A 17,120-nucleotide genomic window follows, 5' to 3' on the forward strand; every position below is an offset into this window, starting at 1 on the left:
GGGGCAGGACTGGAGACACTGGGGGCAGAATGCTGGACACTGGGGGGCAGAATGCTGGAGCACTGGGGGCAGAATGTCGGAGACACTGGGGGCAGAATGCTGGACACACTGGGGGCAGAATGCTGGACACACTGAGGCAGAATGCTGGACACACTGGGACACTGGAGGCAAAATGCTGGAGAGACTGGGGGTAGAATGCTGGACACACTGGGGGCAGAATGCTGGAGACACTGGGGCAGAATGCTGGAGACACTAGGGGCAAAATGCTGGAGACACTGGGGGCAGAATGCTGGACACACTGAGCACTGGGGGCAGGACTGGAGACACTGGTGGCAGAATACTGGACTCACTGAGGGCAGAATGCTGGACACACTGAGGCAGAATGCTGGACACACTGAGGCACAATGCTGGACACACTGGGGGCAGGACTGGAGACACTAGAGGCAGAATGCTGGACACACTGGGGCAGAATGCTGGAGCAGTGGGGGCAGAGTGCTGGAGACACTGGGGGCAGAATGCTGGACACACTGGGGGCAGAATGCTGGACACACTGAGGCTGAATGCTGGACACACTGGGGGCAGGACTGGAGACACTGGGGGCAGAATGCTGGACACACTGGGGCAGAATGCTGGAGCAGTGGGGGCAGAGTGCTGGGGACACTGGGGGCAGAATGCTGGACACACTGGGGGCAGAATGCTGGACACACTGAGGCTGAATGCTGGACACACTGGGGGCAGGACTGGAGACACTGGGGGCAGAATGCTGGACACACTGGGGCAGAATGCTGGAGCAGTGGGGGCAGAGTGCTGGGGACACTGGGGGCAGAATGCTGGAGCACTGGGGGCAGAATGCTGGAGACACTGGGGCAGAATGCTGGACACACTGAGGCAGAATGCTGGAGCACTGGGGGCAGGACTGGAGACACTGGGGGCAGAATGCTGGAGCACTGGGGGCAGAATGCTGGAGCACTGGGGGTAGAATGCTGGAGCCACTGGGGCAGAATGCTGGAGCACTGGGGGCAGAATGCTGGACACACTGGGGCAGGATGCTGGAGCACTGGGGGTAGAATGCTGGAGCCACTGGGGCAGAATGCTGGACACACTGGGGCAGAATGCTGGAGCACTGGGAGCAGAATGCTGGACACACTGGGGCAGAATGCTGGAGCAGTGGGGGCAGAGTGCTGGAGACACTGGGGTCAGAATGCTGGAGCACTGGGGGCAGAATGCTGGAGACACTGGGGCAGAATGCTGGACACACTGAGGCAGAATCCTGGAGCACTGGGGGCAGGACTGGAGACACTGGGGGCAGAATGCTGGACACTGGGGGGCAGAATGCTGGAGCACTGGGGGCAGAATGTCGGAGACCCTGGGGGCAGAATGCTGGACACACTGGGGGCAGAATGCTGGACACACTGAGGCAGAATGCTGGACACACTGGGACACTGGAGGCAAAATGCTGGAGACATTGGGGGTAGAATGCTGGAGACACTGGGGCAGAATGCTGGACACACTAGGGGCAGAATGCTGGACACACTGGAGCAGAATGCTGGACACACTGGGGCAGAATGCTGGAGCACTGGGGGCAGAATGCTGGACACACTGGGGCAGAATGCTGGAGACACTGGGGCAGAATACTGGACACACTGGGGCAGAATGCTGGAGCACTGGGGGCAGAATGCTGTGCACACTGGGGCAGAATGCTGGAGACACTGGGGCAGAATGCTGGACACACTGGGTGCAGAATTCTGGACACACTGGGGCAGAATGCTGGACACACTGGGGCAGAATGCTGGAGACACTGGGGCAGAATGCTGGAGACACTGGGGGCAGAATGCTGGACACTCGGGCAGGATGCTGGAGCACTGGGGGTAGAATGCTGGAGCCACTGGGGCAGAATGCTGGAGCACTGGGGGCAGAATGCTGGACACACTGGGGCAGGTGTTGTGAAATTGGATTTTGGGCTCCCCCGGTGGCCACTGGTGGAATTGAACTGGTGTGCATCATCCTCTCTGTTCACCTGTTTCCATCAGTATGTGGGAGTCGCTATTTAGCCTTGCTCCTCTGTCACTTCCATGCCGGTCAACATTGTAATCAGAAGCTTTTCTGTGCATGTTCCTGCTGCTAGACAACTCCCAGCTAAGTTGGACTTTTGTCCTTGTTTGTTTTTGCATTTTGTTCCAGTTCACAGCTGTAGTTTCGTTTCTGTGTCTGGAAAGCTCTTGTGATCTGAAATTGCCACTCTGATGTTATGAGTTAATACTAGAGTCTTAAAGTAATTTCAGGATGGTATTTTGATAGGGTTTTCAGCTGACCATGAAAGTGCCCTTTCTGTCTTCCTGCTATCTAGTAAGCGGACCTCAATTTTGCTAAACCTATTTTCATACTACGTTTGTCATTTCATCTAAAATCACCGCCAATATTTGTGGGGGCCTCTGTCTGCCTTTCGGGGAAATTTCTCTAGAGGTGAGCCAGGACTATATTTTCCTCTGCCAGGATTAGTTAGTCCTCCGGCCGGCGCTGGGCGTCTAGGGATAAAACGCAGGCTACGCTACCCGGCTACTGTTAGTTGTGCGGCAGGTTTAGTTCATGGTCAGTTTAGTTTCCATCCTTCCAAGAGCTAGTTCTTATGTTTGCTGGGCTATGTTCTCTTGCCATTGAGAACCATAACAGTTTGACCGGCCCAAAAGGGTTAAATTAACTGACAGAGAAAGGAGAGAAAAGAGAAGTCTGCTGAAGATTTTTTTTTTTTTTCAGTTCTGAGTGTGCTTGTAATTGAATCTCTTGCAAGTCTGCCTATATTGCAGCCTTTCTCTCTCTCTCTCCTTCTAATCCTGGAATGGCTCTGTGTTCACCTGTTTAAAATGGATATTCAGAGTTTAGCTGCAGGTTTGAATAATCTCACCACGAAAGTTCAAAATTTACAAGATTTTGTTGTTCATGTTCCTATATCTGAACCAAGAATTCCTTTGCCTGAATTTTTCTCGGGGAATAGATCTTGCTTTCAAAATTTCAAAAATAATTGCAAGTTGTTTTTGTCCCTGAAATCTCGCTCTGCTGGAGATCCTGCTCAGCAGGTCAGGATTGTGATTTCCTTGCTCCGGGGCGACCCTCAGGATTGGGCTTTTGCATTGGCTCCAGGGGATCCTGCGTTGCTCAATGTGGATGCGTTTTTTCTGGCCTTGGGGTTGCTTTATGAGGAACCTCAGTTAGAGCTTCAGGCGGAAAAGGCCTTGATGTCCCTATCTCAGGGGCAAGACGAAGCTGAAATATACTGCCAGAAATTCCGTAAATGGGCTGTGCTTACTCAGTGGAATGAGTGCGCCCTGGCGGCGAATTTCAGAGAGGGTCTCTCTGATGCCATTAAGGATGTTATGGTGGGGTTCCCTGTGCCTGCGGGTCTGAATGAGTCCATGACAATGGCTATCCAGATCGATAGGCGTCTGCGGGAGCGCAAACCTGTGCACCATTTGGCGGTGTCTACTGAGAAGACGCCAGAGAATATGCAATGTGATAGAATTCTGTCCAGAAGTGAACGGCAGAATTTTAGACGAAAAAATGGGTTGTGCTTCTATTGCGGTGATTCAACTCATGTTATATCAGCATGCTCTAAGCGTACTAAGAAGCTTGATAAGTCTGTTTCAATTGGCACTTTACAGTCTAAGTTTATTCTATCTGTGACCCTGATTTGTTCTTTATCATCTATTACCGCGGATGCCTATGTCGACTCTGGCGCCGCTTTGAGTCTTATGGATTGGTCCTTTGCCAAACGCTGTGGGTATGATTTGGAGCCTCTTGAAACTCCTATACCCCTGAAGGGGATTGACTCCACCCCATTGGCTAGCAATAAACCACAATACTGGACACAAGTAACTATGCGGATTAATCCGGATCACCAGGAGATTATTCGCTTTCTTGTGCTGTATAACCTACATGATGTGTTGGTGCTTGGATTACCATGGCTGCAATCTCATAACCCAGTCCTTGACTGGAAAGCTATGTCTGTGTTAAGCTGGGGATGTAAGGGGACGCATGGGGACGTACCTGTGGTTTCCATTTCATCATCTATGCCCTCTGAGATTCCTGAATTCTTGACTGAATATCGTGACGTTTTTGAAGAACCTAAGCTTGGTTCATTACCTCCGCACCGGGAGTGCGATTGTGCCATAGATTTGATTCCGGGTAGTAAATACCCTAAGGGTCGTTTATTTAATTTGTCTGTACCTGAACATGCTGCTATGCGAGAATATATAAAGGAGTCCTTGGAAAAGGGACATATTCGTCCTTCGTCATCTCCCTTAGGAGCCGGTTTTTTCTTTGTGGCTAAGAAAGATGGCTCTTTGAGGCCGTGCATTGATTATCGGCTTTTGAATAAAATCACGGTTAAATATCAATATCCGTTGCCACTGCTGACTGATTTGTTTGCTCGCATAAAGGGGGCCAAGTGGTTCTCTAAGATAGATCTCCGTGGGGCGTATAATTTGGTGCGAATTAAGCAGGGGGATGAGTGGAAAACCGCATTTAATACGCCCGAGGGCCACTTTGAGTATTTGGTGATGCCTTTTGGTCTTTCAAATGCCCCTTCAGTCTTTCAGTCCTTTATGCATGACATTTTCCGTGATTATCTGGATAAATTTATGATTGTGTATCTGGATGATATTTTGATTTTTTCGGATGACTGGGACTCTCATGTCCAGTAGGTCAGGAGGGTTTTTCAGGTTTTGCGGTCTAATTCCTTGTGTGTGAAGGGTTCTAAGTGCGTTTTTGGGGTTCAAAAGATTTCCTTTTTGGGATATATTTTTTCCCCCTCTTCCATCGAGATGGATCCTGTCAAGGTTCAGGCTATTTGTGATTGGACGCAACCCTCTTCTCTTAAGAGTCTTCAGAAATTTTTGGGCTTTGCTAACTTTTATCATCGATTTATTGCTGGTTTTTCTGATGTTGTTAAACCATTGACTGATTTGACTAAGAAGGGTGCTGATGTTGCTGATTGGTCCCCTGCTGCTGTGGAAGCCTTTCGGGAGCTTAAGCGCCGCTTTTCTTCCGCCCCTGTGTTGCGTCAGCCTGATGTTGCTCTTCCTTTTCAGGTTGAGGTCGACGCTTCTGAAATCGGAGCTGGGGCGGTTTTGTCGCAGAGAAGTTCCGATTGCTCCGTGATGAGACCTTGTGCTTTTTTCTCGCGTAAATTTTCGCCCGCCGAGCGGAATTATGATGTTGGGAATCGGGAGCTTTTGGCCATGAAGTGGGCTTTTGAGGAGTGGCGTCATTGGCTTGAGGGGGCTAGACATCAGGTGGTGGTATTGACTGACCACAAAAATCTAATTTATCTTGAGTCCGCCAGACGCCTGAATCCTAGACAGGCGCGCTGGTCGTTGTTTTTCTCTCGGTTTAATTTTGTGGTGTCCTACCTGCCGGGTTCTAAGAATGTTAAGGCGGATGCCCTTTCTAGGAGTTTTGAGCCTGACTCCCCTGGTAATTCTGAACCTACAGGTATCCTTAAGGATGGAGTGATATTGTCTGCCGTTTCTCCAGACCTGCGGCGGGCCTTGCAGGAGTTTCAGGCGGATAGACCTGATCGTTGCCCACCTGGTAGACTGTTTGTTCCTGATGATTGGACCAGTAAAGTCATTTCTGAGGTTCATTCTTCTGCGTTGGCAGGTCATCCTGGAATCTTTGGTACCAGGGATTTGGTGGCAAGGTCCTTCTGGTGGCCTTCCCTGTCTCGAGATGTGCGAGGCTTCGTGCAGTCTTGTGACGTTTGTGCTCGGGCCAAGCCTTGTTGTTCTCGGGCTAGTGGATTGTTGTTGCCCTTGCCTATTCCGAAGAGGCCCTGGACGCACATCTCGATGGATTTTATTTCGGATCTTCCTGTTTCTCAGAAGATGTCTGTCATCTGGGTGGTGTGTGATCGTTTCTCTAAGATGGTCCATTTGGTTCCCCTGCCTAAGTTGCCTTCTTCTTCCGAGTTGGTTCCTCTGTTTTTTCAAAATGTGGTCCGTTTGCATGGTATTCCGGAGAATATCGTTTCTGACAGAGGTACCCAATTCGTGTCTAGATTTTGGCGAGCATTCTGTGCTAGGATGGGCATAGATTTGTCTTTCTCGTCTGCTTTCCATCCTCAGACTAATGGCCAGACCGAGCGGACGAATCAGACCTTGGAGACATATTTGAGGTGTTTTGTGTCTGCAGATCAGGATGATTGGGTTGCTTTTTTGCCTTTAGCGGAGTTTGCCCTCAATAATCGGGCCAGCTCTGCCACCTTGGTGTCTCCCTTTTTCTGTAATTCGGGGTTTCATCCTCGATTTTCTTCTGGTCAGGTGGAATCTTCGGATTGTCCTGGAGTGGATGCTGTGGTGGAGAGGTTGCATCAGATTTGGGGGCAGGTAGTGGACAATTTGAAGTTGTCCCAGGAGAAGACTCAGCTTTTTGCCAACCGCCGGCGTCGGGTTGGTCCTCGGCTTTGTGTTGGGGACTTGGTGTGGTTGTCTTCTCGTTTTGTCCCTATGAGGGTTTCTTCTCCCAAGTTTAAGCCTCGGTTCATCGGCCCGTACAAGATATTGGAGATTCTTAACCCTGTGTCCTTCCGTTTGGACCTCCCTGCATCTTTTTCTATTCATAATGTTTTTCATCGTCTGCCATCTCCCCTGATTTGCGGCGGGTGCTGCAGGAGTTCCAGGCTGATAGACCTGACCGTTGTCCAGCGGAGAAACTGTTTGTCCCTGATAGATGGACTAATAGAGTTATCTCTGAGGTTCATTGTTCGGTGTTGGCTGGTCATCCTGGAATTTTTGGTACCAGAGATTTGGTGGCTAGGTCCTTTTGGTGGCCTTCCTTGTCGCGGGATGTGCGTTCTTTTGTGCAGTCTTGTGGGACTTGTGCTCGGGCTAAGCCCTGCTGTTCTCGTGCCAGTGGGTTACTTTTGCCCTTGCCGGTCCCGAAAAGGCCCTGGACGCATGTTTCCATGGATTTTATTTCAGATCTTCCTGTTTCTCAAAGGATGTCGGTCATCTGGGTGGTTTGTGATCGCTTCTCTAAAATGGTCCATTTTGTACCCTTGCCTAAATTGCCTTCTTCCTCTGATTTGGTTCCATTATTTTTCCAACATGTGGTTCGTTTGCATGGCATTCCGGAGAACATCGTGTCTGACAGAGGTTCCCAGTTTGTATCAAGGTTTTGGCGGTCCTTTTGTGCTAAGATGGGCATTGATTTGTCTTTTTCTTCGGCTTTCCATCCTCAGACAAATGGCCAAACCAAACGAACCAATCAGACTTTGGAAACTTATCTGAGATGCTTTGTTTCTGCGGATCAGGATGATTGGGTGACCTTCTTGCCATTGGCTGAGTTCGCCCTTAATAATCGGGCCAGTTCGGCTACTTTGGTTTCGCCTTTTTTTTGTAATTCTGGTTTTCATCCTCGTTTTTCTTCAGGGCAGGTTGAGCCTTCGGACTGTCCTGGTGTGGATTCTGTGGTGGACAGGTTGCAACAAATTTGGACTCATGTGGTGGACAATTTGACCTTGTCCCAAGAGAAGGCTCAACGTTTCGCTAACCGCCGTCGCCGTGTTGGTCCCCGACTTCGTGTTGGGGATTTGGTTTGGTTATCATCTCGTTATGTTCCTATGAAGGTTTCTTCTCCTAAGTTTAAGCCTCGTTTCATTGGTCCTTATAAGATTTCTGAAATTCTTAATCCTGTATCATTTCGTTTGGCCCTTCCTGCTTCTTTTGCCATCCATAATGTGTTCCATAGGTCGTTGCTGCAGAGATATGTGGCGCCTATGGTTCCCTCCGTTGATCCTCCTGCTCCGGTGTTGGTCGAGGGGGAGTTGGAGTATGTGGTGGAGAAGATTTTGGATTCTCGTATTTTGAGACAAAAACTTCAGTACTTGGTCAAATGGAAGGGCTATGGTCAGGAGTATAATTCCTGGGTTGTTGCCTCTGATGTCCATGCTGCCGATTTAGTTCGTGCCTTTCATTTGGCTCGTCCTGATCGGCCTGGGGGCTCTGGTGAGGGTTCGGTGACCCCTCCTCAAGGGGGGGGTACTGTTGTGAATTCCATTCTCGAACTCCCTCCTGTGGTCATGAATGGTACTTCGGTGAGTTCTGTCCTTGGACTCCCTCTGGTGGCTGTGAGTGGAGCTGCTGGTTCTGAGATTCCTTCCCCAGCTGCCCTCGTTTGGGGCTAGGCCGATTCTCTATTTAACTCCACTCAGATCGTTACTCCATGCCAGCTGTCAATGTTCTAGTACTGGTTCAGATCTCTCCTGGATCTTTCTGAGGACCTGTCTCTCCAGCAAAAGCTAAGTTCCGGCTTGTTCATTTGTTACTTATGGTTTTTCTTGCTAAGTTCTAGTCCAGCTTGCTATCTTGAAACTGCCTGGCTAGCTGGAAGCTCTGGGGGTGCAGAGTGGCACCACCGCACCGTGAGTCGGTGCGGGGGTATTTTTTGCACACTCTGCGTGGTTTTTGTAGTTTGTTGTGTTGACCGCAAAGATCCCTTTTCTATCCTCAATCTGTTAGTTAGACTGGCCTCTCTTTGCTAAAGCCTATTTCATCCTGTGTTTGTGATTTCCTCTTAACTCACAGTCAATACTTGTTGGGGGATGCTTTTACCTTTGGGGAAATTTCTCTGAGGCAAGTGAGGCTTTGTTTCCTTTCTTTAGGGGTAGTTAGCTCTTAGGCTGTGAAGAGGCGTCTAGGCAGAGTCAGGCACGCTCCACGGCTATTTCTAGTTGTGTTGATAGGAGTAGGGTTTGCGGTCAGCAGAGTTCGCATTTCCCTAGAGCTCGTCCCGATTCCGTGTTTAACTATCAGGTCATTCCTGGTGCACCTAACCACCAGGTCCATAACAGGGTGCATCCTATCCATACCATCTGGGGGACGGAGAGAGAGAACAGAAACATACATGACAGTTGTGAGGACTATCCCGTGGTGCTCAGCAGGGAAGTATTACAACACCCAGGCGCTAGTAGGAAGGACACTGATTTCCACCTGTAAAGGGAACTCTGGATGTGCCTTCTGACCGGCCGGTCTCAGCCAGCCTTGTTAGCAGTGCTCTGGATTGCGGATGCCGAAGCCTTCAGTAAAGAGGTAAAGAGACTGCAACCCTGTGTCCTCGTCATTTACTGCAACCTACAACACCACCTACACCTTTTATTGGGCGCCCCTTAGCAGGGCCACGGACCGGGTCGGGCCACCATGACATCCTCAGAACCGAGAGACCCGGTACCGAGTACCCCGCTGCCCTGAGACTGGGGGCCGCTCCAGTAGCAAAAGGCTACCTGGTAACAGATGTCTTTAAAAAAAAAAAAAAGAAAAAAGAGTACTGCTTTATGTAATGCTACGTTCACTGCAAACATGTGGTTCTTGGGAGTTATGGATTGTCGGATTGTAAAATTGTGAGCAATTAAGAGTGTCTTGTTATCTAAAGGGTTGACTGATCAGGATAACTATTCATATATACAAACTTGATTCCAGCTCACCCAGTTGCTCTATGCTCATCCACCTGGGGCTCAGACACCGGCCTCGTCCTGGCCTCACATCAAGAAAAATAGAAAACTTTGGAGTCTGGCTCAACAGGACTGGATTTTCCTTTTCTTTTTCTTTTTCCCCAAAAATGATAAATCTCCTGTCCATTGTATTGGGCTCGGTGATTACGCATGTTTCAGTGAACACATGCGGAATTATCTGCGTTCAAAAGCCATCAGCGGACGGAGCGAACATGTGCTGAGTCCAAAGCGCTGCCAGTTTCTGACCGTGGAAACATACCTTTAAGATTCTGTGTCTGCATGTATGCATTATAGTCTCCAAATGAGCATGCTCCATACATGGGTGCCATCTGTGCTGTACAGCTGCCACCAGATACAGCTATCAGTGTTAGCTCACACACATTAAATGTAACCCATTAGGTGACCAAGGCATCTACTTGGTTAGACAGAAAGCCACACACCCAAATCCACTTAACATGGCCACAGGGTTCCAATAAAGTAACCCCCGGATGAGGCACGGAGGGTCGGAAGGAGGGGGGCATGACCGGGGCAGGTTGCCAGTGACCAGGTGATTGGGGTTTTTGGGAAAAAGGCAGGGAGAATGACAAGGAAGGGGGGGGAGGAAGTAAAGGATTGACAAAGGGGAAATGACATAGGGGAAGTGACCTAGGCATGGGGGAGAAGGAGAGGGGTCAAGGGGGATAAAAGGACGCAGGGATGAGCCTTAACCCTCTTTCACTCCCAGGACAGCCGGACAACAAAGCTAACACAAGCCTCTGAAGCAAGCAAGAAGACTTCTGGAAAGACACTAGACAGCAAGCAAGATACCTCACCTCCTGGAGATACAAGTAGAAGGACATTACAGAAATCCTCAGACAACTACTCCCCTCATCATTTCACATTCACATTCCTTCAAGCAAACAAAGAAAACAGGAAGAATGTCTGCTGCTTCAGGGAGTATAATATGGGGGATATAAGTATGGGGGATGCGGGTATATATATATATATATATATATATATATATATATATATATATATATACTAGACTGTGGCCCGATTCTAACGCATCGGGTATTCTAGAATATGCATGTCCCCGTAGTATATGGACAATGATGATTCCAGAATTCGCGGCAGACTGTGCCCGTCGCTGATTGGTCGAGGCAACCTTTATGACATCATCGTCGCCATGGCAACCATTATGACATCTACGTCAATACTGTGCCCATCGCTGATTGGTCGAGGCCTGGCGGCCTCGACCAATCAGAAAAGCGGGATTTCCAGGACAGACAGACAGACAGACGGAAAAACCCTTAGACAATTATATATATAGATATATAGGATCACTATATCCTGGGAGATCTGTGTCCTCAGGGATCTCTATATGTCACCTGCCTCATGCGTCCCTGAGGCATGGCTGCAGACACGGGTACATATATAGTAATATATATAGACAATGCTGTTATATTATGCACTGCATGGCTGTTATGCCATGGATTACTGCCCCGTTTATTCATAGGTAGCAGATATATATATATACATACTGCAATAGGGTTTATATATGGGACTGGGGGTATTTATAGATACTGTAGCAAGTTGGTGTATTGCGATGAGGTATACGCATTGCAAATGAGTGCATGGTGAATATATGGGATTCTTCAATATAATGCATGGCATGTATGTATATACTGCAATTGAGTCCAGGGGTATATATTGATACAACATTACAGTGCATGGCGCTTGTATGAATACTTTTACTATTAAGGGTGATAGCAGAGGTATCACAAGTGCTACTAGGCAAACTATCCGATATATGGGTTCTGGATTATATATTTCGATATTATTATATTATTTATATACCGCCATTCATTTCATGGTGCAAAGGGGTTACATCAATATCACTCTCTATTAATATCTTCATATATTATTATTATTATTATTATTATTATTATATATCATAGACACTGGGTATAATACATGATGGTATATACATACTGCTGTAGGATTCATGGCGGATATATCGATATTACATTATCCAGATATTTCTGGATCATACACGGCCTATTGTGGGACACGGGATGTATGTGTATATGTATATGTCTGTATATATATTTATATATATATATATGTGTGTTTATGTGTGTGTATGTACAGTATATGTATATATACACTCACCGGCCACTTTATTAGGTACACCATGCTAGTAACGGGTTGGACCCCCTTTTGCCTTCAGAACTGCCTCAATTCTTCGTGGCATAGATTCAACAAGGTGCTGGAAGCATTCCTCAGAGATTTTGGTCCATATTGACATGATGGCATCACACAGTTGCCGCAGATTTGTCGGCTGCACATTCCAAAGATGCTCCATACAAGGCAGGATGGATCCATGCTTTCATGTTGTTTACGCCAAAATCTGACCCTACCATCCGAATGTCGCAGCAAAAATCGAGACTCATCAGACCAAGCAACGTTTTTCCAATCTTCTACTGTCCAATTTCGATGAGCTTGTACAAATTGTAGCCTCAGTTTCCTGTTCTTAGCTGAAAGGAGTGGTACCCGGTGTGGTCTTCTGCTGCTGTAGCCCATCTGCCTCAAAGTTCGACGCACTGTGCGTTCAGAGATGCTCTTAGGCCTACCTTGGTTGTAACGGGTGGCGATTTGAGTCACTGTTGCCTTTCTATCAGCTCGAACCAGTCTGCCCATTCTCCTCTGACCTCTGGCATCAACAAGGCATTTCCGCCCACAGAACTGCCGCTCACTGGATTTTTTTTCTTTTTCGGACCATTCTCTGTAAACCTTAGAGATGGTTGTGCGTGAAAATCCCAGTAGATCAGCAGTTTCTGAAATACTCAGACCAGCCCTTCTGGCACCAACAACCATGCCACGTTCAAAGGCACTCAAATCACCTTTCTTCCCCATACTGATGCTCGGTTTGAACTGCAGGAGATTGTCTTGACCATGTCTACATGCCTAAATGCACTGAGTTGCCGCCATGTGATTGGCTGATTAGAAATTAAGTGTTAACAAGAAGTTGGACAGGTGTACCTAATAAAGTGGCCAGTGAGTGTATATATGCTTTTGTATAGTACGTGTGGCGGATCTACAGATATTTTGCATGATTCATTGCTGATATATCAGATAATTCAGTATAGTGTATGGCATATAGCCATGTATATACTACAACCATCTTAACACCATTGCTGAAGAGACGCTATTACCATGTGTCCCAACCTGTACTTCCAGTTTTATGATCCCCATTACACCAGGCTGTATGCTGGGGGAGGGGTGAGGCCCTGAGGGGAATTGCACACACACTCCCAAGGGAAGGGGGAAGCCGGCCCTGTGCTATATGCTTAACGTATGGTGTATGTGGAGGCTATCTATCCATGCCAGTTCTGCTGGGAATATATTCGCTTCACCTATATATGTTGTACCCCTGAGAATAGCTGCACCTCAGTATATATATATATATATATATGGCTGTACCCCGGCATATATTATTATTATTGGTCTATATAGCACCATTAATTCCATGGTGCTGTACATGAGAAAGGCGTTACATACAGGGTTATAAATATCGTTTACAGTAATCAAATTTACAATGGCAGATTGGTACAGAGGGGAGAGGACCCTGTCCTTAATAATAAAAAGGGTCTTTGTTTTTGTGTCGCGCTTTGCAGTTTGCACACATTGTCATTGCTATCCCCATTGGGGCGCACAATCTAAATAGTTTATATGGCACTTCCTCTATACTGTAGGTATAATCGGACCCTGAAAGTATAGTGCTTCCCGGGGATATACATTATACATCTATACTCCGGAAGCCCAGTATATATGGCTATACACCTCTTGGGTCATTATATGCCTGTATAGGGCTGTCTCCTGCATATATAGCGGCATTTAGGGTTTTTTTTTATATTGTGCCCAGCTTGAGGGCTTCCCTTAGTGGTGCTGCATTGTCATTACAGTGGGTTAGTAGTCATGCTATATACCCACCATTTGCTTATATACATTGTCCAGGATGGCGCATAGGTTGTGGGGAAGAGTTTACCTTGAGACTTACCCTAAATGTAATCACATAATATAAAGAATAGGATGGGTGTGTACTTGTTTAAAAAAAAAAAAAAAAAAGGCTCGTGTTTAATGGGTATAGCCTACGCTGTAACCAAGAGGCAGAGCCATAAACACACATGCCAGCATTACTGAGGGCAGGCAGAACCATGGACATAACAGTGCTGGCTATTACTAAGGGCTAGCAGAGAAAAACACAACAGTGTCGGCCATAACTTAGGACAGGCAGAATATAGAATATATACACGGCACTCTGAAAAAAGGCGTTGGTGCTCAAGTAGGGTATCCGACCCTCAATCAAATTCGTAAAAGAACTTGGCACTCAAGAGTTTTCTAATATTTTCTAAAGTTTTTATTTAACATCCTGAGAAATTAGTCAATTGCTTCAATTGCTAGGACAGGCAAGAGTCATAAGCGGTGCCTTTATCCTATATGAATTACCGTAATATATATGAATTACCGTAATTTAAGTAATATAGTGGGTGAGGAATTAGTCAACACAGGACGCAGGTGACTAATGGGTATAGTCTGATGTTATGCACAGATATTGACTGTTATACTGACCAACTCTTGTTTCTTTAAGGTTGTCTTCTGCACAAGCAGTAATCCAGTGCAATAAACTGAAGAGCAGTATACCTAATCGGGGACCTTCAGTCCGGGGGAGTGACTAAAGAAAAAAGTGATCAAGTGCATTAACACAAAGGACAATAGGCCTATTCCCAGTGCCCTCCAGCCAGGGGAAGCAGCTAAGATGGGAGCGGTTTCAGACATTGGGCCCCGGAAGCAGAAGAAGAGGGCCTACCCTGCCCTCCCGGACTCTGGAGGGTGGCATCAGGGCTGCCAAGCCACTGATCAAGTCATCCTTAGCAAGTAGCACGTGGCAGCTGGGGGAATACTGGTTGGGACAAGGGAGGGAGGACTTGACAGAGGAAGAACAGATAGGGATTTTTTATTGATGGGAATTAGGCAGGCCACGGTTGGTAAGTGGTCTACAGCGTAGAAAAATCAATTTCAGGGTTAGTGTTCATGTTCAAACTGGGGAACAGAGCGGACTTGAAAAAGAATTGTTTAGTAAGACAGGCCATTAAGGGTGTCCGGAAAGGAAAAAGGCAGGAAGGATAACAGGCGGCCTGTGCCATTTGGTTTATTGGAGAACCTAGGATTACATTTAGAATCGGTGTGCATGTCACGTTTTGTGGTGGGCCTGTTTAGCCTGGCATTCTCATTGGCATTTGTCGGAGCAATGAGGATAGAGGAATTGGAAGCACCAGGCGGAGCGAAAAGGTGGGGGCAATTTAGCTAAAGACATCATGGCTATGCAGAAATTATTAGACTTATAGATCAGAAGATCAAAAAAGGAAAAGGGTGCTATTGGAAAAGGTCAGCAGTTCTATCATGTGTCCTTGGAAATGTTTTATGATATTCTTGGCCGCCAAGCCTCAACGGGATGGACCGCTGCTATGTCACGAGGATGGGTCCTTCTTGTCCAAGCAGCAATTTATTAAAGTATTCTGGAAATGCTTGGTAAGGACAGGCGCGGATCCTGGCAAATACACGGGGCATTCCTTTTTGGATTGGGGGCGGCAACGGAGGCCGCAGTGGGTGGACTGAGCTCGGGAACAATAAAGTGAATTGGCCGGTGGAAGTCTCAACGGGACGGGTCTTACGTACGACCTCAGGTTATGAGGCAGCAATCTGTCCTGGATATGGTGCGCCACACTAATTACTTTGTGGTTTGTTACAGGACAGGTTCCGATCGTTATCTGGATTTTAGGACATTCATACGTTTGCTGAGGAGCACAGTGGGCTGACAGACGGATGGACGGGAGACAGTTAGGTTTTGCAAGAGAAAGGGTGGTGATTAGGTGGCTGGGGTACAGGGGTTTAACATGGGGCCGGGTACTACACGAGTGCCTCGGGCGGTGTACATTTAGGGGACCACAGATATATTAGTATTACATGCAGGGGGTAATGACCTGGGACCCAGCTTGGAAAAACGACTGAGTTCCAACATCAGAAGGGATGTACGGCAGCTGGAATTAGCGTATCCAAGTATGAGGCTAGTGTGGTCTGACATGGTACCTAGAAGGAAATGGCAAGAGGCACGGTCAGTGGGAAGAATTAAAAAGGCCTGGGCAAAGTTAATAAAGAAGTATCTAAGTTCTTGTTGCGGAATGGGGGGCTGGCGATATGTCACGCAGGCTTAGATTCTACGGAAAGAGATTGCTGGTTAGGAGATAGAGTGCATTTGAACACTATAGGGATGGATTTGTGGATTGACGGCTTGTGAGAGGGGATACAGAGGGCCACAGCAGGGCTGGTTGGTGGGGTCTCGAGCACTTGAAGGGGGGTCAAGTGCTCTCGGTGTGGCGCTAGTGGGTCCTCGAAGCAGGCACAAAAGTTTGGTATGGGGGGTGTTCTTGCATTGCGGGCCCCCCTACAGTGGATGGTTACGGGTTGTTGGTGGTCTGGTGAGACTAGGGTGATACCCGACGAGGCAAGTCAGGGTCACATTATCATGGGACCCGGAGGGCCACCCGATGTTGGAGGTCGGGTGCGCGGTACCGATGGGTGGGTACCCGACAATGGAAGTCGGGTACAGGTTTAACGGTGTGGAGGCAACCTCTTCCCTCAATTCATGGTGCTTCCGAGCCTGGAGGAAAACGCGGCTGGAAGTAAGGCTGGGAGGGAAGAGGCAATGCCGACGGTTGAATCACCAGACCAGGATTGGGTTAGCTTCGAGGGCCCCACCAAGTGTCTTTAATTAGTATTATTATTATTATTATTATTATTAATAATAATAATAAATTGGCTGCTGTGGCCGTTATTATCCATAAGTACTGGTGTGGCGTGTTTATTCAAGGGAAAAGGGGGAAGGTCACGGAGACTCAACCTTGCCAAGCTCATGGCAGGTTGCTAGGTCCCCTATGTCAGCAAGGTTTGTACTGCTATAGAAGTCCTGCCAGGAGATGGCTAGGTGTACAATACACTAAGTTATAGAATAACTGCAATTTAATAAAACTGCCCATGCAATCAATGGTTCATGTTTTAATAACAAAACAATTGTGATGGATGTTTACATTAAAATAAATTAGTATTTTCTTGTGAAATGTAAAAAGTTGCTGTCTGTCTATTCTTGTGACCCACCTTTATCTCGGACAATACCACTGACCCACTCTGCTGCAGCGCTGACACTCTGGCTGTCGGCGACATCTAAAAGTATTGTCTGCAATCTGGATGATGTCTCCTTCTTTAGTTCCTCTGCCCCCTTATGAGTCAGGCAAGCAGCCAAAACCTTCATCCCACGCTTATCCAGCTGTTTTGCTAGCAGATTTCCAAATCCAGAATCACATCCCGTGATGAAAACATATTTGTCTGTGAGATTCTCCAGGATCAAACTATATCTGTATCGTCTGTATAGGAGGATCAGGCTCAGGAGCGCCAACAGAAGGAGCCACATGGTGACAAGGTCCTATGGCGATACAAAACGGGATTAAAACAGAATGGTATTTGTATATTAGATGGTAGCCCGATTCTAACGCATCGGGTATTCTAGAATATGTATGTAGTT

At 47.5% G+C, this 17,120-nt stretch overlaps 1 protein-coding gene across 2 annotated transcripts in view; it reads right to left on the reverse strand.

The window, feature by feature from the left end:
* LOC143816817 (retinol dehydrogenase 7-like) overlaps nt 1–17,120 on the reverse strand; it is a 104,386-nt gene that overhangs the window by 46,160 nt on the left and 41,106 nt on the right. For both annotated transcript variants that reach the window (XM_077297679.1, XM_077297678.1), the window contains exon 2: nt 16,697–17,021. In XM_077297679.1, the coding sequence (XP_077153794.1) occupies nt 16,697–17,009 (313 nt within the window). In that variant the 5' untranslated portion in view covers nt 17,010–17,021. The remainder of the gene's footprint in view (nt 1–16,696; nt 17,022–17,120) is intronic.

The sequence above is a fragment of the Ranitomeya variabilis genome, chromosome 3, assembly GCF_051348905.1.
Source record: "Ranitomeya variabilis isolate aRanVar5 chromosome 3, aRanVar5.hap1, whole genome shotgun sequence".
Taxonomy (NCBI): Eukaryota; Metazoa; Chordata; class Amphibia; order Anura; family Dendrobatidae; genus Ranitomeya; species Ranitomeya variabilis.